The sequence below is a fragment of the Rhinopithecus roxellana genome, chromosome 5, assembly GCF_007565055.1.
Source record: "Rhinopithecus roxellana isolate Shanxi Qingling chromosome 5, ASM756505v1, whole genome shotgun sequence".
Taxonomy (NCBI): domain Eukaryota; kingdom Metazoa; phylum Chordata; class Mammalia; order Primates; family Cercopithecidae; genus Rhinopithecus; species Rhinopithecus roxellana.
This window is the reverse complement of record NC_044553.1, coordinates 54170491-54196214: the sequence shown is the minus strand read 5'-3', so window position 1 is coordinate 54196214 and position 25724 is coordinate 54170491. Positions and strand designations below refer to the sequence as shown.

General features: G+C 36.3%; 1 protein-coding gene across 3 annotated transcripts in view; it reads right to left on the bottom strand.

Annotated features, from left to right (window-relative positions):
• Positions 1–356: 356 nt before the first annotated feature.
• Positions 357–25724, bottom strand: part of PRKD1 (protein kinase D1) — a 355712-nt gene continuing 330344 nt past the window's right edge. For all 3 annotated transcript variants that reach the window (XM_030931729.1, XM_030931727.1, XM_030931728.1), the window contains exons 14-18: positions 23418–23579; positions 22783–22881; positions 21217–21484; positions 2172–2257; positions 357–1342 (exon numbers count right to left, since the gene is read on the bottom strand). In XM_030931729.1, coding sequence (XP_030787589.1) covers positions 1124–1342; positions 2172–2257; positions 21217–21484; positions 22783–22881; positions 23418–23579 — 834 coding nt within the window. In that variant the 3' untranslated portion in view covers positions 357–1123. The remainder of the gene's footprint in view (positions 1343–2171; positions 2258–21216; positions 21485–22782; positions 22882–23417; positions 23580–25724) is intronic.

The window sequence follows — 25724 nt, the reverse complement described above, 5'->3', positions numbered from 1 at the left end:
CTGATATTCTAATAAATCTCTAGCTTATATTGACTAAATCAGGAAGCTACATTAAGATGCTATTTGCAATATTCCAACTACTCAGAGTCATCCTACCTATGCCTCCAAGCACTCGGTTTGGCTTTGGTCACTTTTCACTTTGAAAGCTTTCCTTTCTATTAGAAATTAAACCACATGCAAGACAGGAAAGCTTCACTCCACTTTGAAACATACTTTTACTGCTTCAGAGTACATAAAACTACATTCTAGACTATGAGTTTTTTTCCTGCTGTTTGAGCAGATACTTCTGCTCGTAGTTGGCCTGAAAACCCTAGTGTGAACTATGAATGAAAATAATTCAATCAGGAGGACACATATTTTGACAAGAATATTTTTTATTATTGAAAAATACACAAAGGTGAAAGGTTGCTGAGCAGCTGATTTTCCATAGTACAACAGAGTATTATAAGAAAGAGGGAAATGTATCTGTTATATATGGCAGTTTACATTTCTAAGGCATTTAGGCTTAAGAGCACTAGGTCTTGCACACCAAGGTGCATTGTCTTGAGTTTAAATATACTGAGGCACACCAGGCAGGCAAAGAATTAGAAACTATAGAAACTATACATTAAAAACTTGTTCATGCATTTGTGTCTTAGGATTTTACTCCCTACCCTCCTCATTCATTTTTTTTCCACGAGTTTTGGAGTTGTTCATAGAACACTGGAAATAATCGACTCTTCAAGAGTTTGTTTACAATGACAACACCAATGGGACAAACCTAACAGAACTACTTCACAGATATGTTCTGTCTCTTACCAAAATGAGGCTCCAGTAAGAAAAACACTGCTTTGCAAAGGCACAGTGGAGACAGGTTTAATGCATTAAATATAACATGAATCATTCACAATAACAAGTTTCGTGTTTCAGGGAACTTTTGTTAATACAACACAGTTGGTCACACAAAATACAAATGCTTCTGTTGATTTGTCTTGGCAACTCAGATACATCAACAGTGCTAACAGTTTAACAGCTTTGTTCTCATCTGACAGAAAATAATGGCAGTTCTGCAAGGCAAATGTTAAACCTGACCGTATGTATTTATTAGTTCCACAGTGTTTTGACAGATTATAGAAGATGGAACTCAGAGGATGCTGACACGCTCACCGAGGGCTTTCATTTCTGTTTCTTCAGTCTCAGGACTGTCACTGTGGCTAGCACTTGGATTGATCAGGTGTGTGGGGTACTGCAGACCCTGCTCGCCTGCGTACTGCTCCCACCTCAGGTCATCGCTTTCATGGGTGATGTAGCGCTCCCCGATTTTGCATTCCAGCTCTCGCAAATCTAACCAGGTCTGATAGTCCTGAAGAAGAAATTCCAAAATATTACCATAGAGATCATTATGACTCAACATGCTGTGTCATATGATGTCAGTTTCTGCAATCTATGAGTTACCCTTTTCCTTCCACGGTAACAGCGCTGAATCTTTCATCATGCATCCTCAAGCGACAGCGTCGGCAGCAAAGCCATCCTATTTGCCTAACCTTGGCAAATACATACTGTTTATATGATACCATGGATCAAAGAGTGGGCAATTAATGTTTGTAGTCAAGCAACCAGGAATGTCGGTATTCCTTTGAAATGTAATGCCTACAAATAATCCTTCAGTATTTCAGAATATTAGTTTTCTAAACTTTAAATTCAATGTGAAAATAATAAATATTTAAGTGAACAGAAGCACATGCATATACTTCGTATTTGCCATGCATTTGTTCCATACATAATAACCTAGCATTTAAAAATATAGCTTCTAAATGAGTACAGTGCATGACCAGATGGGCATCTATTTGTACATTTATCAGGATTACACATACAAATGCTTTTGAAATCTGGTCGTCTGAGGTCTGTTATGATCCTTGGTTTATTTATTTATATTTGGTTTTGCCTTTTGGTTTTGGGCTGTGTGTGTGTATGTGTGCATGTATCTCCTCTATCAAATTATCCTGGTAGAGAAAAATGTTTAGAAACACTAAATTGTTATTACATCCTATGAAGTTGCATGTATTTGAGCAAATAAATTGATATTAGAATAATCACACTTTAAAAATTATTGCAAAAGATTTCTAAATATCAAAATTCTATAAATATTTAGAAGCTCATTCAACTAAGAAAACTCAATGATTGTTGTTTACCTGTAGCCAAGGGTGGCTCAAGGTCTTATCCACACTGTAGCGCTTTCTCATTTTTACTTGCAGCAAATTGTTGATAAGATCAATGGCTGAAAAAAATTATCAGTAAAAATAGATGACAAATCTGTAACACATGCATAATTCATTTATAGTTTATTTCACATCTGCTATTTCACACAGTTAAATGCAGCATAGTGACAAGGCACTAGAATAATGAAAAAATAATCCTCTTAACAATACTGAAACCTTGGCCTTCATTTTATTTTGGATCCAAAAAAAAAAAAAAAAGAAGTTAGAAGTAATTATGGAATTGTATGATATGAATTTCAACTGGTCTACTCTTTAATACTTTATTTCAGAAATTTTGTTTATATATACATCATTTAAATATGTCTTACAACATGGGCAGGATAAAACTAATATTCAAGACAAAGCATTTACTAATTTTGTTATAAAACATGCTGAATGTTTGAATACACACAGTGGTTCACACCGTATTGAATTAATGACAGACATCTGAATATCATATTTGTATGGAAAAAATACATCATAACACGGGTAATATAGATCATATCTCATGATAAACTTGGAGCCTGAAAATCAACAGCCCAAGAAGAAAACACTTTAATTGCTTTCACTTTGCTTTTGCTTTCAAAAATAACCAATGTATTGTAACTATATCAGCCTTCATAGACTTTCTAGAGGAAGACAGGAAAGAATTCTATTTAACAAGAAATGTTATCTGAGGGGTTAGAACCACAGTCCCTCCGGCCTAGTACTCTGCTTGTGATTGGGGGCTTCTGTGAGTGTAATTTATGAAGAAAAAGTAATACTCATCATTATCTAGTCTGAAAATCATCCTAGTTACCCACAGTATCATGTGATGGAGTTCTCACTCTCCTTTTCTGGACATTATATTTTCAGTATATGTCATTAATAGTTCATTATTTACTAAAGTCATTCCTTCACACTTCTCATTCTTGTAATAACTTCCATGTTTCTTTTTTTGAATTTTAGCATTTTCTTCCCAAAAAGAGCTTAGTGAAATCTGCCAACCTAATGGAAGTATTTGTATTTCAAAGAGTTAATTTTCGCCCTTAACCTACCCTAGGCATTATGTCTGAAAGATGGCTCTTCCTACCAAAAATCTTAATCAAACAGGCAGCTGATAAACAAAAATGAAAATTAACTCCTCATTTTCCCCAATCACCAAGTTTTGAATAGGCAGCTTTGAATCCACTTTTCGGTGTGCATCAACCTGTATGGACCTGAAGATACAGACTGTCGCATGAGACCAGAGGGACAAAGAATGCTTCCTTCAATCAGAATCCTTCCCAGTGTCAGGAAAAGAAAAGTGACTTCTATAGTCTTTTGGTAATTGAGAATCATATCTCTATGGTGCTATTACTCCAAGTATTTGCTTGCCCTGAAGGGCTGTAGAGTCAAATACCAAACACTTATTTGGAGAAACGAAATGCAACAACACACATTTAACTGTTGCCTATGCCTATACACTCTTGCCTTACCTAGGATACATGAGGAAATACAGTACTTAGTACATTTTCATATTCCAAGCATGTGTTCTCAGAGAGCTTTTGAAAGTATAGTTCTCTCTGTGAACTGCGTATAGGGCATGTGCTTTAAAATATCCATTCACTTGATTTACTCACTGGTGAGTAAAGTGCACCTTCCATTCTTGCTGCTGTGAAACCACACGGCAAAAATGGAGGCCAAGGAGTGAAGGGAGAACTTATGTGCTATTGCAAGCATGCTGCAGCATTACACTGCCCCAGACACTGCAGGGAATACATTCATGGCATTAATTCACTCATTCTGTTCTGAATTCTATAATTAGAAAGGCAGGAGTACAGTAACTCAACAAAAGGTCTGGTTTGTGCCCAAACGGGCCCCAACAGTGAACCACACTGCATAATGGGGAGGGAAGTACTATCAGAGGGGAAACGAGAAGTGTCTGAAGGGAATGGAATAAGTGAAAATGAAAAAATTGTTCTGCTAAATGAAGCATACAATCATTAGTCTGACTACGCCACAGTACCCAACCCAAGTGACCTGAATAAGCACAACAAGGCAATGACAAGTACCTCCAAGAGAAAATGGTTAAGGATATAAGGAGAGAATTAGAGGAGATACATGTGTGTACAAATAAATGTGTGTGTGTGTATACATTATTTTGTGGCTTTTGGAAGCACACAACAGAAATAATGAACTATTAAATTTTAGCACCTGTAGCTAAATGTTGGGACCATGGTGTTAGTGAGAAAATAGGTCTGTCATTTGTAGATGAGAATTCTGTTCTACTTGTTACTTTTCTGGAACTCTTAAAACATCCTTTTTATTAATCAAGCTGTATACAATCCAGCATTAACTATACCATCCAAAATGCATTTTGCTAAACATTTTTGAACACAGTCCAGAGGTTTTTTTTCCTTCCAATATTCTCTTTACTGGCCATGTCTACATTGCTACAATATTCATGTAATAAAATTGTCTCACATGTATTACGTATGTATAAATCATTCATTTAACTCTTCATTCACCAAATCTTCCTTAATTCTTGTTGGCAATTATTTATGAAATAAAAAGTTAATGATCAAGCCCTGGTTCTGAAAAGCTCACAATCTAGTTACAAAGGCACGTGCATGCCCCTCCCCAGACCACAGATTATATCATGACACAACACACCATTTTGAATCTTTGACCTTTAATTAATATCCTACTCAAAGCAAAAAAAAAAAAAAAAAAAAAAAAAAGTGTTTTCTTTTTATAACTTACTGTCATTAGTCCTATTTATGTTTTAGATGCAATGGAGAACTTTATTCTATATGACAATTCTTTACATCTTTGGAGACGGTGACTCATTCCCCTTAATCTCACCTCTATAGTTCCTTCAGATCTTTCAGCCTCCTTCGTCCTCCTGTAACCTCGATTTTAATATTCACTAGCTTTACTCAATGTCCCTGTTGAAATTCAGTAATCATCACTGACCAACATTTTCCTCCTTAATGGCCAGTTTGATTTATACACAAATATATTATTCATATAGCTTAGGATTGAGGGGTTTTCATTCTTTTTTTAAAAAAATTACATTCATATTCTTATTTAGTCCTTATAACAACCCCCTGAAAGTAGTTATTATTTTAATCTCCATTTTATATAAAAGGAAAACCTGAAGCTTCAAAAGGCTATGTAACTTGGTCAAAGTCAGACAGCTCCTTGGCAATACAGCTGAATTTGAAACCCAGGGGGACTGGACTTCAAAGCCTGTGCTCTTAAACATTATGGCAGACTGCAGTCATATTAGACCATTAACTCATCATTATAAGTGGATAATAATCTCAAAACTTAACTAATTTTTTGTTTATTTTTACAGTCATGATAGTTACATTCTTAGTTATGTTTCCACCATACTTTTATGTGCTTGAATGCAAGGATATGTGTGTATGTGTATGTGCATCTCTGAGACCATAGCTCTGAATGTGATATGACACCCTTGTATCGTTAATTCTCCTAGCTTTCTGTCACGTCCACACCAAATAAGCCCATCTGCTATGCATTAATATAATTATTATAACTTCTTTCAGGATAAGGCTTAAACATAGGGCTTTCTGACTCTATCACAAAAATGCATGACTAACTGCCAGGCCTATTAATTATTCTTTGAGCAAGCCTTAAAAGCAGGCAATGCTTCCTCCTAGAAGTATTCCTATGTAGCTCATATTTACCATCTTCTCCAAAGGCTATTTTAGGCGATTTTTTTTTCCAAATGCTTTATCATTGAGACACATCGGTTCTTGGTAAGACTCATTCTACCAATCTGGTAATCCTACTTAAAAAAAAGGGTAGTCATTCTGGAATAATACATTTTAAGTAAATTAACACTGACAAATACTGACTTTCAGTCATTTCCTTCTAAGGGCCAAGATTTGTTTTCTAAATATTTGCAAATCATCTATTTAATCATTCATTCATTCTAGAATTTTGTCAAGGATAAATACTAAGCTTTTTGTTGAATAATTTCAGAATCCATTCTTTCCCCCTTTTAGAAATTCTACTTGTCTTAAATACCTTGGTACCTCTCTCATTTTGTCTATGATTTATTAAAAATTACCATGGCTCTAAGAGCACATCTGTTAGTTTCTTCAATATGCAGTGTGTCCAGCTCTGAACGTTTACCCATCTCATAGCTGCTACTGAGTGCACTTTTGTGATACTTTCATTTCCCATAGGTGCCAGCTCCCAGCAGAGACTGTCATGTGTAATTTATCAAGGATAAACACACTAAGACAAGGGAAAGGGGAAGCCAGTAGTAAAGAAGCAGTCAGTCTAGTAAAGCTGGAGAAATCACAGCACTCCCAGAAGAGAGCCAACAATGAGGGGAAAAAAGCCCAACTGGGGTCTGGAGTCTAGTTCCAAAACTAAAATCAAAATTCAGAATTTAGATCTAGAGTGAATGTGGTAGAACATGCCTTTGGAACTGCAGGAGAGTAGGGGAGAGGGACAATGGGGGTGACAGATACAAACTTGGGCCATTCTATCAATTCCTCTCAAAAACAAAGTAAAGGAGAAAGGGAACATGGTGTGGCTACGGGAGACAGGGAAGTAAGGAGTGCAGCAGAATGAAATGTCATAATCTGGCACAGCTGCAGATTAGGATGCTGGTGCCCAAGTGGGGAAGGGTAGAGGAATGCTGAAACTCCAGTTTACCTGTAGCTCCACAAGGAGCTGCGTCCTTCAGGAATCTGGAGCCCTATGCAAAAGAGATACTTGGGGAAGAATGCCTCAGAAATTCTTGGTACCCTGTATCTCCTTCTATAAAAACAGCAAAAGGACTATATCCAAATACCTAGGTTTCTTGGGGTAAGATGTATTGCAACACAGTGCAGTCTTTCAGCGGTTTTAGGCAATAAACGGATGATGTTTAAATAGCAGAGATGGAACAAGGGCCAAAGCAGTAGGGGTAATGAGAATCCTTTATTCTCTTGGGTTCCCTGTATCTTCTTCCCCTACTATTTTCTCAGTTTGAATACCCCCAACCTCCCACCACTTTGTTCCTGAAGGACACAGGAGTAAAATAGGCAGTGGCTAGTTCATCATTCTTTTTGCAGTAAACATGACACCAACCTTTTTGAAGAGCAGTATGATTATTTTCTGATTATAACTGCTCATTTATTCTGGGGGATGAGTCTTTCCAACATTCTGAGAATTTTATTATCTTTATTCAAGCTTAAGCTCAATCCTCTCCTTCCATCTTTTTAATACCTTGTCTTATCTAAAGTTTCTTAAATAGCCACATCCGGGCATGTGGGAAGTCCTTTTTTCTTTTACTCTTCTTATGGAAACATTTTAAACAATTGTATGGTGTAAATTTCCATTTTTAAATTTTCTCCTCATGAGCAGCGTTTTGTGCTTTATACAATGTCTCTAGCCATAGATTCACAATAATGTTCCCTACAAATTATAAAAAAAAAGATACCTATTTTTTGAAATCTAATGTTTCTTTTTTGCTACAATAAATTTTTGGCTAACACATTTACTCTCCTTCTAACTTCCTGTACAGCATTTTTTCTCCTTGCCCTATCAGTTTAGAGACAAAAATGTCAGGAAAGCAAAGAGAAAATTTTATCAAACATTCTCTTTTAGCAGAATGGGACTTTCAGCAGATATTAGGATAGCTGAAGTCTGTGTAGCCTATTTGCTAGGTGCACAAGGATACCTGAACAAAGACAAAATTAAATGGCATATGCAGGTGCAGAGGGCTTTACGTTTTAAGATGAAAAGGAGCATTCTATCAGAATATGATATAGATTCAATATTTTTCTAAAAATAACAACAAAATACAGAATTATATTTGAAGTTGCACAAACTAGATTGCAGTCATTCTCCATTTTAATGCAAATACCAAGTGTGTGGACACAACAGGTTCTTTGTATGCAGAAGGTAGATTTGCAGGTGTCATTATTATGGCTAAACTGAAAGGCATCCAAAGCTTGCAGAAAACTCTACAAAAAGACTGTAACTGGACATGCTTAAATTCTTAATAGGTTCCCCAGGTCACACCTTTCAATCATGTTCCATTTCCCATTTTATTTTCTTTTATTATTTCAATACATGCCTATCTCCCCACACTCTCATCATTAGATTTTAGTTCCTTTAAGGTCACACAGAGTGGGTACTCATTTTTTTGCACGTAAGTTTTATAAATATTTTAAGTAAAATATATTTGAACTACAATGCATTAGAAAAATGCTTGCTAAGTAGCATTTAGTAGACTGAATACATTAATTAGAAATTTAAATAGCCATTTTCTTAGCTCTAAATTTCAATACCCATATTGTATGCATATGGTTTGTATATTTTTGGCTAAAAATATTTCTGGATGGTAGGGCGTCACAACTCTACAAAACACAACAGATCATAAGATCAGTGACTTCTTTTGGAAAATCAGAATGATGCTTAGAGGAACTGCCATGCAGATTATGTTTATTTTACAATGTGTATTTTTCAGGCAGGAAATCACCTGTGAAACCTCAAGGCTGATCTCTTTTGTCAAGACACAGTACATTTTTCCCTGACTTCTCTCCACCCCAAATTATTCAGGTATCTTTTCAAAATAGAAACCAGATGAGAACAATCATTCTGGTGATAGAGCCATTGCCAATCAACCTTCAAGCTCCTTGCCTTTAGGCAAGTGTTTTCTTTTTCCCTTTCAATTCTGCCTCACTGCCTGTCACAGTGTAGTGCTTAGTACTTCTCTCCCTTTGGCTTGCTTCATGCTGATGGGAAGTTGTGTGTTTATTTTAAAAATCGTTTTGCAACCCTTCACATTCCAGCTCTCAACTCAGCATGCTGTTGCTCAGCAACACTAACTGGGACGCTCCTCTCAGGGACTGAAACCAGAGGCTGCCGGCAGCAAACAAGGCCACTGGAAATCATCATCTCACTCGCTCCGGAGTCAATTACTGGAATCCAATGAAGTGCAAGACCTTTAGAGACTCGAGTCGGCATCTTTCCTTTTTCAGTTCTTTCCTCTGTAGAAAGTTATTCTATCAATGGTTACTCCTTTGCTTTTCATCCAATTTCATTTCCTCCTGAAAACTGGGGATATGATCTTGGAAATCATAAATTGTTTAAACACAACCATACAGCAGCCTCCAAACTGAAGCCCAATTGATTCAAACTTTAAAGAAGAAATCAAAATATATTTATATTATGCTGATCGTGTTCATATTGGACTTTGTTTCATTTTAATGAACTATGCATATGGTTTGCATAATTTGGCTAAAATATTTCTGGATGGTAGGGCATTACAACCTTACAAAATATAACAGATCATAAGATCAGTGACTTCTTTTAGCAAATCATAATGACGCTGACAGTAACTGCCATGCAGATTATGTTTATTTTACAATGTTCGTTTTAATGGACTGCACACTAAAATCCTTTGGGAAGTTTTATTTTTAAATACTGATACTCAAACCAAAGGTGAAGTGAAAATCTTTAGGAGAGGATATTGATATTTGTATCAGTATTTGTAGCAAAGTGTCTCAGGTGTGTGCAGCTAGAGTTGAGCATGACTGTGCTAAGCAGTGTTTCTCTGACTTCTACATACATATGAAAAATAGTTAAGAGATCTTAAACTGAAGATTCTGATTTGGTAGTTCTGAGGTGGGGTCTGATAGTCTGTATTTTAATGGCTACTAGACAATCCTATATTGCTGGACTTTAGACCACATTTTGAGTAGCAAGGAGCTAGAGGTATGAGAATATTGATAGTGGTTAAAAACTGGCTTAATATTGCCCAAAGGGCCCCTGAATAGATGGACATAAATATACAGAAAGCTATCTAATCATAGAGGTATCTGTCCTCAGCTCCATCTTGTTCAGTATCTGGAATGAAGAGATAGAAGAGTTTAAACATAATTTCTGCTCAGAAGTTGCCAACACGAAGAGCAAACAAGTTGGATTACACAAATAATATCCCAATAACTACAGACTGGAGCAATGGGCCACGCTAGTAAATAACTTAAAGGAGACAATTGAAACTATGTCCTCTATTTAGGTCCTTCTCTCTCAGTCTCCTCAAAAGGACTAAGTACAGAATTGGAAAATCTGGCTTATCAAGAATATATGTAAGAATGAATTCTGGGTTTTAAATCCACAGTAAACTCAGTATGAGTTTATTTATTATACCCAAATCAAATGTTATTTTATGTTGTGCTAACAGAAATGTGTACTTTGTAATGAGGGAAGTAGTAGTTTCACTTTACTCTCTCTGTCTTTGAGACAGAGTTTTACTCTTGTTGCCCAGGCTGGAGTGCAATGGCATCTTGGCTCACCACAATCTCTGCCTCCAGGGTTCAAGCAATTCTCCTGCCTCAGCCTCCTGAGTAGCTGGGATTACAGGCACCACACCTGGCTAATTTTGTATTTTTAGTAGAGATGGGGTTTCTCCATGTTGATCAGGCTGGTCTCGAACTCCCGACCTCAGGCTATCTGCCCACCCCGTCCTCCCAAAGTGTTGTTATTACAGGCGTGAGCCACCATGCCTGGCCCACTTTACTCTTAATAAGACTTACTGACCCTCAAGTCAGATCAGTCCTGAGGTTTGACTATAAGAGAACGTAGATAAAGCAGAGAGTGCTTCTGCCACAGTGAACAGGAGGGTGAATATAAAAAACTGAGTTGTGCAGGAGAAGAGAAGGCTAGGGGAGACATGATGACTGCTTTCAAACCTCTGAGATGAATCTTTGTTTGGAAAGGGTTTGGGTTTGTTCTATCAGTGTGTATAAATACATGAACAATTTTGTTCATTGTTTTGGAGTCAGATTAAAAAGAAACTGGGCTGCTCATGAAATTGTGTATTTTCTATCACTAGAACAATTTAATAATATTCTAGATAATTACTCAGTGGGTTGGCACTTGGGAGCAATATAGGGGTTAGATAAGATTTTATTTTGAAGCATTATTCTTTGTTGTTATGGAAGAAAGCAAACTTACAGAATATTTAACCTTTGTTGATCTTCTATTCAGACATCTCCACACATAGTCAGGTGTTATATATTTCAGCTAAACTATGATGTACATTCAGAAGTGAAACTTTAACTTTGTAACTGAAATATACAGGAAGTATTTCTATTTTGAATGGCAAATAAGCAGCCAATTTTGAGCATTTACAATGCCAATGTGCTTGCTAAAACCTCTGAGCAGTTTCTCTCTATATATATCACTTGTTAGAGAAAATCTCATTAACTGTATATTACTTGCTATCAAAATAAATGATTCTTTTCCTAATGGGACATGCTTTGCAGATATTACCTTATTTGGATTTGGAAATATGTATACATAGGTATATATGTAAAAAAATCACTCTACTGGTAGATATTTTTCAAAGCATTGTATGCCTTTGGCTCATAATTGTAAAGTTCCTACTAATTGTATAAAATTAATATTCTTTTATTAAAATTAAACATAATTAATTCCAGAATCTTGAGATTGTTTAGAATGTTAAACCCCATTGGAGATTCTGACCTCCATAAGTCACTTTATCTTATCAATTCTGATTAAATTTCCTGGCAACCAGTCAGCATTTTTAAGCAGTTCACTGGCTAGTCTCCTCGCCTCTCCTCCATGCCGTTATGTCTGACAGTGTGTTAATATGTTGACAAATCAATCTATTCATAAATATTCAGCAGGCTCGCTGGATCTGCAAGGCTCATAAACTGTTACAAACACAGTTTAATTATTAAAATGACAATTGTCTTTCTTTTGTTTCTCGTACCATTGGATTTCTGGGTCTCATCTACCCGAGCCTTATTTTCAATGGGGTTATTTTTTTGTTTTGAACAATATGTTGTGAAAGAGGGACCTACAGCTGGTTCCTTTTCATGGCAAAGTGCTACTTCCAACTTAAGTGTTTAGCGTTCTGGAACACTGTTGGATTTTGAAAACATACCATGTGGTAATGGTGCTAGGCTTTTATTTAGGTTTGCTTTGTGTTTGTACTGGCTGTATTTTTCAATCTCCAATTTCTAGAGAAAAACACACTTGTGACCAATTTTATTTGAATTTACCAAGTTGAATGGCAAAAATATTTTAAATAAAATTAAGATGCCTTGATAAATTTAGTGGTATATTATGATAGCCATTCTATGCCTTGAGATACCACGTATTCTATATTCTATAGTTGAGGATTGAGACCAATTGGAAGAATAAATTATAGCTGTGCTTATCGGGAAAAAGAAGCATAAATACTACCATGGAGGTTGCCAGAGCACACAAGTGGAAGGAACTTGCGTAGCTGTTTGCATCATCACAATTATGATGCACTAAAGGCATTTCCTATGCCTTTGCATTAAACCTAAAGTGTGTGTGTGTGTGTGTGTGTCACCAAATGTCAAGGCTTCCTGTCTGGTCTCAATTCCTGAGAATACCGACTAACCATGTGACTCTGAAGCTGAGCAGAAACAACTCAGCAGGTGACTCGGGAATAGGTGCTTCTTCAGACTTCACCTGAGAACGCAGAAAATGATCTTTTGTCTGCAGGGGTCGGGGGCTCCTTGTGAGACAATTTCCGAGGCTGCCTCTGTGTTGATTACTGCCTGCTTGCCTCTCTAATGGCATATAAAGGAATATCAAAACTCAGAAGGAAAAAAATAGCAACTTCTCTGGGAATCTTCATGGCCCATTACTAATCTTCCTCAAATTTACTGTGTATCTCTAATTGAACACATCAATTCAATTTGATAATGGAAATGTACTATTACTCTAACAAATGCTTTCCAATCTATCGCTACAGGTCTGTCATCATTTTCCTAGTGAAATGACTTGCACTGAAGCAAATTATATCTCACTTCACCAATTATACAATTCGTATCGCTTGGTTATCTGTGTCATTTCTTTTCCTCTAAGAATAAACTCTGTGGAAAACAACAGCTATATAATCAAGTCAGCTGTAGGGAAAAATCATTTACGACGTGTGTTAAAATTCTGAGCAAATAAAGGAATGTAGGAAGACAGAATTCATTTGACCTTCACACTTGACTATTCTTCTTTGTGTGGACATGATAGTTGAGTGACTGAAGATTGCATCTTTCTTCAACTGCTCAGTCACACTGCAGTGATTATAGAAAAAGAACTGTAATCCTACAGCTCCTGAGTGAATATTTATATATAAATATTATACATTATTTATTTCAAATTTTAGACACCTTTCAGACCATACATGGAAGAATTAGTGTTCTAAAAAGGTTGTAGTCTATTTACTCCATTTATCTTTCATGTCATGCCCTTTTATTAGTTTTTTAATGAAAGTTATTGCATGCACCTGATAAAAGATCTAAATCAGTAAGACATATACAAAAGCAAAAAAAAAAAAAAATCTTATATCTCATTATTGGACCTGGTTTCTAGAGACTACCTATTTTAAATATTTAAAACTCTTCTTCTAATTAGCTCCATACCTCTAAATAATAAATGCAGTATCTTCTATACTTGTTTCATTGACCCTAAACTAGTGCTGCTCAAAGTGATCTAGGAATCAGTGCTGGTCTGAATTGTTTGTAATCAATCAATGATGAGATAAGTATATAAAGTGAGACTAAGTCTTTGGAAATTTTTATAGCTATTTAACATTGCTGTCACATTTTAAATACATTTTACAAAGCACTGGTCCATATGTTTAGAAATTCAAATAAAACTGGTCTTTATCACAGATAGTTTGAGAAGAACCACTTTGAAAAAATGTGATTTCTTTCCATCACAGATGAATAATTTCATTCCAGTTTTTCCTATCTTATTGTTTTCCTCCTTCTCCCAAATAATTTAGATATGTTAAATTATAGTACTGGCCACCTTTGTAACTTAGAATAGTGCCTGGCACACAGTATGGAGGATATTAGATAATCTATGTGATAGTTACTAAAAACTTTAAGCTTTGATGGTTAAATTTTACGTTAAATGATACACATAAACACACATAACACCACTCATTTACTTTGGCAGAATCCCATTATGAACTCGGTGGATGTGAGAGCTCTTATGGCTCTCTTCACTTCTTCGTTCTCCTTATTCCTAGTGTTGTAGAAGTTTCATTATTCATATTCTTTTGCATAATTATAGTTAACTCAGACATGCTTGGTTTACAGGTCATATAAAACAAAATTAATAAGCAATATGTGGAGTAATTTATATATAATTATTAACTGATAAATTCTATGTTATAACCCTTACCTCCTATAGCCTGTAACCCCAAATCTTTAAACCTATACCTAAAGGAGAATTTAAGTATTAAAGAGATTCTCTTTTCCTACATTCCTTTATTCCACTTATTTATTTACTTTTTGAGATAAGAGTCTGGCTCTGTCGCCCAAGCTGGAGTGCAGAGGCACTTGCACCCTCTACCTCCTGGGTTTAAGCGATTCTCCCGCCTCAGCCTATCGAGTAGCTGGGACTACAGGTGCGCGCCACCACGCCTGGTTAATTTCTGTTATTTTCAGTAGAGATGGGGTTTTCATGTTGGCCAGGCTGGTTTTGAACTCCTGTCCTCAGGTGACCTGCCCGCATTGGCCTCCCAAAGTGCTGGGATTACAGGCATGAGCTACCATGTCCAGCCCCTACATTCCTTTAATTGCTTAAAATTATGACACATATATTAGTTGCATCTTTATTGTACACGACTTTGTTATAAAACTTTTTGTACTTCCCTGGAGTTTATAGTTGTTTCTTCTTTATTCCTGACAAAAGATACTTGTGCTTTTTTCTGTATTCTCACTATTTTCATGGCAATCTGTACTAGAATATATTTGACATTTTGAACAAGTTACATGTCCTGATATTGTATATCTGATAAAGATGATATAGATACAAAAATATTTTAGAAATGACAGAAATTTATAAATGATTTTATAAATTTTATAATGTATCTAACTTTGAATATCAGAAACTTAATTCAAAATTGTTTTAGAGTTCTAGGTTATTTCAGGGGATCTGGGCTCCAGAGCAGCAGTTTTGAAAGGGTAGTCCATGGACCATGGACTTCTTATGCTGTCAGTACAGAACAGCAGTTTAAGGGGGTGGAGCCTGGGAACTTCCATTTTTAAATAGCTCCTCTAATTAACCGCTGGCATGCTAAAGTTAAAAAATGCCTGCTATAGATCTATAGCTAGGCCATGACAGGTTGTTTAAAACAAACAAATTATCAAAGAGGCTCTTTGGCAAAATTATTAGAAATCTCCTGCCTTACAAATATTCTTGTTTTGAGTAATAGCTAGTTTTTCCATTTTGAATTTTTAAGCTCCACACCCCTGCGACCTACTTCTTAAGTCACAGACTGAGTCTTGCTTGCAATTCTGAGGTTTTTAGCACTGTCTGGGATTTACCCTTATGACATGCCAGACACTACACACATGAGGGATATCTTGATCTATTTCTTGTTCTTGTTTTTAAAAATATGATAAAAGGAGGGGCATGCTGATAAACGACAAGGTGCAATTCTCCTTAGTTGTACCTGGTCATCTAAAAATATGTTAACGTGATACTGAGCTGCCCTTTCCACAGATAAAGTAAATTTAAAGCGAATGTTTAAAAATAGGTACACAAGTTCTTTCAAGGAACCCAGAAAGGTAACAAAATGAATGTGTTGACCACTAAGCCTAACCCGGTATGAGATAAAGTTGGAGATGAGGCAAGGCCACGTCTAATTACTGATGGGTAGTGAGGGATATACTGGATGATAACAAATGACCACTGACACGGCCATAATGATGAAATGAAATATGGTAGAACATACAATACTGCCTTAGGATAGACTGAAAAGTTCCCACACTCTTTCCCCATGATGAGCTAGACTCTCCTTTTGTGCAACTGTTTGTAAACATATAATTCATGCTGGAATGTTTCATTTGTATGCATGCATTTTTATATAGTTATATATGCATAACTATATATATGATGTATGTATGTATTTTGTTATATATTGTTTATAATGTATTTATTTTATAATAATTTATATTACTTAACTATAGTAAGTTATACATAAATGCATTCAGTTATATATCTTTATACACAATTGTAGTTTTATATATAAGAATGCTTACATTTATAAAAAACTAAATACATACATACAGATAGACAGAAGAAAAGATTGTAAAGTGACTGGGACATCGAAAATGATCAATATTTAAACTAATATAGACATGCCAATCACTGTGCTAAGCAGTTTCCAGCACAATCTCATTTAATACTTACAATAACCCAGTAAGGTAGGAATTAGCATCATCATATCAGAAAAGAAAACTAAGACCTAAGAGAACAAGTAATGTGGATGAGATCACCAAGATACTAAATGGTACAGCTCACAACTCAGCTCTTTATCACAGTGTGATCCTATTTCCCAGTACTTTTAGAAATTATTAAAATTCGTGTTACTACTCTAGCTCTATGCCTGTGAAAGCATTTTAAAAATTTAATGTGACAGCATGGCTAAATCCATTAGAAAGATAATCAAGAGGATGTCAATATCCTGCATAAGAGCATCTGCATTGGGGCCAGCAGACAGGATTTGTACCCTGGCCCAACCCAGACAAGCTACTTAACCTTCTATGCCTGCATTACCTAATCTTCAACATGCAAACAATAATAAAACAATCCTTTGAGTAAATACTCAAAGGCTGGGGTGATTAAACAAATTCACATATGTAGTGTTTAGAATAGTGCCTGGCTACAAGGCAAATGCTGTAAAAGTGTGAGCTATTCATATTTTTTCTTTCATCATTTAATTAATTTCACTCTCTCCATTTTACTGGAAACACGATTTGGTAAGTTTTCTTCAAATTTTCTCTCATTTTTCAAGTCATACCTTATTTTGCACCCAAAACATCTATTTTTATAAAGGACATCTGTTAATGCTTTTGTGATTGTTTTTAGCCTACCATCTTTTCCCTGCAGGAACTTCCTTCCTCCACCTGGAGGTTGTCATCATCATCCATATGGCCAATCAGAGCCAGGCTCCTGGGGCTGCTGAATGATTGTTCCCTGGGTATTAAGGGAGTTAACCATAGCCAATCAGTGCCCCTTCCAGAGACCCTACAGCCATGGAGAGATGATCCCTCTTCCATTCTGATTCATGGACAATAAGCAGCACATAAGCTTGGAGCTGCTAGGGTATCATTGCTTTAAGAAGTCATCTTAAAGTAAAGCAGAGGTGAGAGATGGTGAAACAATTACACTTGAGCTTTAAGATCTAGCTGAATCAGAGGTTTATCTTTTGGACTTCCCAGTTGCATGAGCCAATAAAGTATCTTATTTGCCTAAGTTAGAGACAGGTTTCTGTTATGTAAACACAGGAGTCCTGTTAATTCATTGATAAAGTATTAACAGGCATATATCCAGAATGCCAGTACTCAGCTTATTAAATCATCTTAGCAGGAATAATTAATGAGCAAAATATTTCTGTAGGTTCCTAAATATCAAGCCATAAGAAATAAGCACCCTTTTGGTATACAACAATGTACAGTGTAAAGAATGGAGACAAATTATAAATGATTTCCAGTCTAAGCCCTTGATTCCAAGGTCATGAAACCTCTCTGGGTTCTCTCTAATGCAGATACCAAAGCAAATCACTTATCAGAGGATTGCTGTGAGGATCAAGCAGTGCAATGACTACTCAAGCACCCCAATATATAGGTATCATATTATATCAAGTCAACATCTACAATAACAGAAAAAATACATAATAAAGAAATTTGTAATTCTGACACATCTATGCATGTTATTAAGATCTTACCTTACAACATTTTCTTTTGCTTTTTCATACCAGGAAAAAAAAATACATTACAACTAGCAATATGTCCAAAGAACACTAAGGAATCCTGCACATCGTTTCTAAAATGATACAATCAATTTTTGGTTACCAGCCAGGGCAAGTGCTTAGTGTTCTGCTGTCTTCCTTCTGATGCAAATTCTTGGCTCACCCCACGCCTGCCTTTATAGATGCCTTTCATAACCTTTATCTCATTCAGTCTTTGTTAAAACCTCATTATGTAGGCGGGAATCATTTCCCATTTTACAGATGAGGAACTGAAGCCCAAAGAAGGTAAGTGATGACTACTCAGAATGGCAGATAGGACCCTCTATCTCAAACTACTTGACTGTTGACATTTTATCTTTGTCAAAATCATGGAGGTGCTTGGGTTTTTATTTCCCCGGATCTGGATTCTTAGTGTTTCTGGTGTGGTTTAAAGTATCCTGAGACTAAAAATTAATCTAATATCAGTTGTGACCACCCTGTGCCAGATACTATTAATAGTTTTGCTGGTGTGTTTGTCAGGTCCTACAAGCTTAAAATTAAAATTATTTGGTCTCAACTCCATTATAACTTCTAATGATGGAATTATTTGTTCTCAATACGATAATGGGATAGAACCTGGGCCAATAACTACTTTTGTTGACACCTTAACTGATATTATGATGTAATTTAACTAACTTTTCTCTATATTCAAGCATGAGTTCTATGCATACATCAGCAGCTAGATAACTTTTTTTCCATCCAGAGCTTTAGTTCGCAAACAGTATAATGCCTGTGCCTCAAAGGCAAGAGTGAGCCATAAGGAGGTACTGAGTCATTTGGAAAAGTGAGGGTTCTATCTCCCATCTGAGCTGGTCTCCATATCACTTCATCTGAGTGGTAGGAAATTTTTAGTGCTTAGACATTTCCATAGCCAAGTAAAATGTGTACTTCCTAGTCAAATATAAATGCCTTTTGAATTATCCTGTATAATTCCCTCTCACTAAAATGCTATGTCTCTTTCTTTCCATTCTTCACTGACTGGCCTAAATTCTATCTCCTCTGAAAGTGGAGTCCTAACTGGTAAAGTCCACAGTGATTCTCCTTCCCCTGAACTTGGAGGCCCTGATTTTCCACCTAGGTAACAATTCAAGGAAATAAATTATCATTTTATCCAACATCACATAACTCATCTCCCCAACTAACATTCAAGTTCTGTGAAGCACATCTGATGTTCTGTCCTCTACTTTTGTATTACCTACTGTGTACGTGTATTGTGGTTTCCCAGCAAGTGTTTCCTGGGCCTTTGATATCTAGTCCTCTGGTGTCTATTACTAGTGATAATTAAAAGTTCATAATTTGTAACTGTTCATTTCTGGCCTGAATAGGTTTTGTCTGAATAGGCTATAGCTATATAGCAAGTCAAATTTTCACAAAAGCAGAGAGAGGGGCATCATTTGTTCCACTACTCCAAGAAAAAGGGTTTAAAAACGTGAAGGTTATTTCCCCAACGCCCAATCCCTGTAGAACAGGAAAGTGTCTGATTGGCTTCAGTGGTATTCCAGATTGGCGTTCTGATAACAGGATCAACTTATTTTGCTGGATCTCTGAATGAGCAATATCAGGCATAATGGTTAGCTCTATTTAGATGTAATGTTTCCTAACAAGGGTCACAAGGTTATTTGACAATTCTGTCTCCTGAGAAAGAAACATAATTACACTTTACTTTTCATCTCTGTTGAATTGTGAAAAATGTTTAATTATTCCTTTGGCAAACATGGTAGTTCTTTTGTAGGCCACAGTTTCCTTTAAGATATATCCATCTACCTATGATTTACAACTAATTAGAGGATGTTAAAGGTTGTTGCTGATGGTAACTTAAAGCTCTGATAATGGATAGCTCTTGGCATTTAATACCAATAGCAGTCTAAGAACTTAATTTCTCCTAGGCAGTTTATACATTCTTTTCTCATATCTATACCAACATATGCAGTAACAGACATCACATAAGAGATGTTTACAAATGTACTAGCCTTTTTACATGGTGAACGTCCGAACAAACAGAATGAACCTAGAATGAGATATTGCCGGTAAACTAGAAAAGAAGTAGGGCTACTAGTGAAAGGAAGTATGTTCAGACTACCTGGGTATGAACTGTGCCCCTGCTACTTACTAGCTTTGTATTTTGACCAGTGGTGTCACTTCTCTCTCTCTCTCTTTTTTTTTTCTTTTTGAGACAGAGTCTCACTCTGTTGCCCAGGCTGGAGTGTAGTGGTGCAATCTCGGCTCATTGCAACCTCCGCCTCCCGGGTTCAAGTGATTCTCCTGCCTCAGCCTCCTGAGTAGCTGGGACTACAGGTGCATGCCACCATGACCAGCTAATTTTTGTATTTTTAGTAGAGACAGGGTTTCACCATATTGGCCAGGCTGGTCTCGAACCTCTGACCTCATGATCCACACTTGAAATATAGCCACCATAGTAACACCTATCTTATGGAATTTTTATGAGAATTAAATACACTCCAATGTATGTTAACGGAGGAACTCCTTTCTGAAGTATTGAATGAGTCACTTTTTCTGCCCTGTCAGCCCCTGCAATTTCTTTTAAACAATCTTTTTTCCTTTAAGAGGAAGGAAGTGATTATTAAGAATATAACTCTAAATAATGCAACATTGCCAAGGTAATCTATTCTAAAGAAATCATCAGAGATATATATAGGAATGATACATCAGGATGTTCTAATACTAAACATAGAGAAATAACCTAAAAATTCCTGGGGAATGGCCAGGTAAAATATTACACGTATTTTAATGCCACAGAGAGAAAATCAGTAGACAAAGAACTTGGTATACTAATATATGTAATATGATCATTAAAATATCAATATCATAACATTCTTGTGTTGACAATAGTTGAAAAGTTTTTAACACAGAACTAGGCACATATAAGTAAGTCTTTACTAATGATTCATTATTACCATTATACTAAGGTATAAATATTTATAAGTTCTAATGAAATGTGCCAAAATACATTCTCTCTGGTTGTTCACTTACTTCTTATTATATATAACCCAATTTCTGTTATTTGTACGTGTCCCACCCAAATTAATTCATGTCTTTGTGTTTCCACTCTGGTGGGCACTTTACAACGAGCATTTATCAAGTTAATAATTTACAATTAAATTAATTTAATAACATAAACACATCAGGATTAGATCATTGCCATTTTTGAATGGAAGATATTACCTTCATGAGAGATTTCCTTCCAGGGATTTGGTGGATACATGAAAGCTGCATTCTGAATTTGATCATGTATGTCTTCATCTTCATTAAATGGGAATGTGCCACTTAGGCTTACATAGATGATGACCCCAACAGACCACATGTCGAGAGAGCGATTGTAGCCCTTGTTCCTTAGGACCTCAGGAGCCAGGTAAGCTGGGGTACCCACTACTGACCTCCGGAAAGACTTCTCTCCAATGATCCGGGCAAAACCAAAATCACAAAGTTTCACCTGTTGATAAAAGAATTTGCAGAAATACTCTGTTCGCAATTGTGTGTGTGTGTGTCTTAGTTCATGTTCACCAGATACAACTGGTATTTAAATATACTGGTATTTAAATATAAAAATATTTAAAGTATTTTAAATACTTTACCTTTACATTAAATGATATGGATTTCTTAAAGTAATAGCTATTTTTCCATTTTAGGTATCTGAAGACAGTGGTTTATGTAGTGATACAAAAGTATGTTTTCATTCATAAAAATATCATCTAAACAGTCTCCCTTGGCAGGGTGCAGTGGCTCATGCCTGTAATCCTAACACTTTGGGAGGCTAAGGCAGGAGGATTGCTTGAGGACAGGAGTTCAAGGTCAGTCTAGGCAACATAGAGAGATCCCCATCTCTACAAAAAATTTAAAAATTAGCCTGGCATAGTGGTGTGTGGCTATAGTCCCAGCTATTCGGGAGGCTGAGGTGGGAGGATTGATTGAGTCTGCAAGGCAGAGGTTGCCGTGAGCTGAGACTGCACCATTGCACTCCAGCCTGGGGCAACAGAGTGCTCTGTGTGAAAATAAATAAATAAATAAATAAATAATAAAAATAAATGGAAAAAAACCAAAAAAACAGTCTTCCTTCTCCAAAACCCAAGAGACAAATATGAAGAAGGTAAGTGTACTCAGAAGTGGGTAATATTGTATACAAGGCATGAAAGCGTTATGCAAATCAGGGAAGTGATGACCTTCACTCAAGGGCTTATTACGAGTAGAAGATGAAGGATAAGTACAAAGATGTGTCATATCATCCACAATAATCCTCAAAATTAGCTCTGCACTGGCACATATATAGGCAGGACCGGAAGGTGTTAGGGAAGCAAGGCAGGACAGTCATCTTAGTCAGGTCACTTCGGATCTCTAATTCCCTGCAGAGATAGCTGGTTTCCCACTCTCTAAGTTTAGGAAAGGAAAAAAGTTTTGCCCTTGTCCTTGAGAACAACCGTGAGGTTTAATATCTTGCCCATTAGTGAGCTAGTAACATCTCTGGGACTTTGAAGTATTGTCACTCAGGCCACTTCTAGAAAAGCCAAAAGGCATAATGAGAAGGAACTTCTGTGTATAATTAGGCTGGCTTCACCAAAAAACCACAAGGCCATAGTCCCAAAGGTAAAAGAAGGTAACAAATGGATAAAAATGAATAGAAAACACTTGCAACAAATAAAGGTTTTAAGGGAAAATTGGAAGGTGACAAGATGCCACATGGAAGCCAGTGATGCTGTCAACTGGCTTTTTGCTGAGAGAGGCTTTTATACTTGCCTGAGGAAAAGGATCAGCTGATGCTAGCAACACATTTTCTGGTTTGAGGTCACAGTGAACGATATTTTTAAAATGAAGGTGCCGCAAAGCCACGAGTATCTATAAAGAAGAAAAATCACCAAAATAATTTCATTCCAGTTTATTAATTTCAAAATGTCTTCTACCAGTTAAAAGTCCAAGAAAAAAACTGACAATGAACATTCAAATTTCTTTATGTTAAAGACACTGAAATGAGCTAGATTAACATAGGTTTCTAAAGAAATTTCAATGAAAAAATTATCATATGATGGTATTCATACAGCAGCCAAGACAAATGTAGATAAAAGACCTACATCTAACAGGGACATCCATTCTTAAATATTCTCAAAGAAGCAAAACTAAACCAATGTACATTTTAAATTTTCACGAAAAGTGTGAATACATGGACCTGCAAACATGTTACTAATTTGGTATACTGTAGAGTCTGATTAATATAGATATAAATCACGTAATACAATAAAGCCACTACAACCTTTTCTAGTGTAGTTTAGACTGGAAGTAGGGACTAAACAACAAAGGCTAGAAAGCTGTGGTTAAACAGTGATAACACTTGATATTACATATTGTATTTTTTCTGTCTGTAATTTATTTCTTACCTGAGTAATTAAAAACTTCGTTATGTGCTCTGGCAACCTGCCCTTTTCACTTGACAAGATCATTTCCAGCATGTCTCCATGGAGTTTTTCCATAACAACAAACACTCTTTCAGGCGTCTCAAACATACACTCCAAATTTACAACACCAGGGTGATGAAGGTTCTATTAAAGATAAATAAAGCACTTGAAGAAAATGAGTTTTTTGATACTGTTTGGCAAGCTCGCTGATTATACAAAACTGTTCAAGCTTAGAGCTATAGAGAAACCCACACTTAAGATTTTTAACACCTCTACATTCCACATGTGCTGCCTTATATTTTTGAAATTCTAATGTCTCCAAAAAATACATCTTTACTTTCTATGCATAGTGAAATTACTTCTATGAGAAAAAATCCAAGTTCTAACACAGTGAATTGCTAATTAGGTTTTAATTAGAATACCATATTGAGAAATCTATAATTTCTTAAGATCATCCCCAATATTAAACATACTGTCCTAACTAAGCATACTAGGCTATTTCTATACAACTGGTAGAAATCTAATGTAGTAAAGATGAAATTTATACATGTAGTGCATCGGGCCATGCACTGATAAAGTACCTTAGTCAAAACCTTTTAGAAATGCTTTGCTACTGGTACTGGAGGCTGCAGTTTTTGACAGAAGCTTTTATACTAAGTGAAGATCATAAAAACAGCAAAAAAAAAAAAAAAAATTGAGCCTATGCTTTGTCTATGATACCATCCTACCTGCTTGGCTTTCAAGCACGAAACAAATACAGCTAATCCTTGAGAAACACAAATTTGAACTGCGTGGGTCCACTTACATGTGGATATTTTTCAATAAGCACAGTTGGCCCTCGGTATCTGTGGGTTCTGCATCCACAACCAAGTAAGGATTGAAAATACAGTGTTCACAGGATCCAAAAACCTACGGATAAGGAAGACCAACTTTTCCCCCAGGGAAGTTCTGCAGAGCCAAATGTGGGATGTAAGTATGCATGGATTTTGATATCTGGGGTGGGGGTTCTGGAACCAATCCCATGCCAATACCAAGGGACTACTGTATTTCCACAATAAAGTAATGATTAGTAATGGTAAGCAGCATTTTGCTTGACACATTAATTGCCACATGTGTCAAGTAAAATTACTCTTAGCATTAGATGATCCCTTGTAATAATGCTTAAATCTGAATGCTCTTCTGGATCATCGACAAATGCCTTTGATCATTTGACCTTTATCTTTTTTCTCTGCACAACAACAAATCCTAACATCACAAAAATAATTATATATTCCACTTCTATCCCAATGAGCAAGAGAAGAAAAAATCATCATGAACAAAAACTACCTAAACAAAAAAAGCAGGAACTAACTTAAATGTGCTAACAGCTGAAGAGAGAAAAAAATTAAATGCTTCTTTATTTTAGAAAAAAAAAATCTCAGTGAGTGATAAAATTGTACGTAAAATGAAATTTAAAACCTGAAATGGCTCACTGTTGAGAGACCTCACAGATGGATGCTGGGTGGTGAGCAGCAGAAGGGGCTGTGGGTGAGGCTACATTGTTGTAGTTGTCCTCTCGCTACCACTTGCAAGGAAAGCCTGGCATCAACTGGATAGAGAACCAGGCTATGGCTAGCAGATCTGATGATGGTAAGTCATTTCTTAGAGAGTCCTTTTTCTACTTTGCCCATTTTGATCTCTGCCTCAGGCATCTGACGGGTCTCTTTGATTCTGATGCCTTGGGGTCAAATCATACAGCATAATAGAGCCATGGAATTGCAAGTGTATTATGAATGTGATCTGAGCCTTTGCCTACACATCTACCTAATAGCCTTTAACCTCTAAAGGGCTAGAGTCACTGTTCTTCAAATCGTTGCACTATTAACTGGTCAAATCTGGCAACTTTGGATAGACCTCACCTCCTGAGTTGCTCTATCCTGGTCAGAGCTGAAGCACATGGAGAGAGCTGGGGTTCACAAAGCTCGTATTATCAACCCTCTTACTTTACTTTTCCTGACTACTTGCAAATAAGAGCAGATATCCAGATGGCTTTGAATATTATGGGAGTGCCAGTTGCTAAGGAGAAGACTAATAGGACCATACACAGTTGTTTGATAGGCACTATGGAACATGTGATAACATTGCTCATACTTGAACTTGTGCCCCAGGCTGTCTCATTTCCTTTTCTTTATATGCCTTTCCCTGTTAGAGAAGCCACACTGACTGCACAGACCACTGGCCTCTGAATTGTCAAAGGTCTCAGCTGTCCTCTTTTAATCAATAATCATAGCATGAGCTTTAAGGATTACA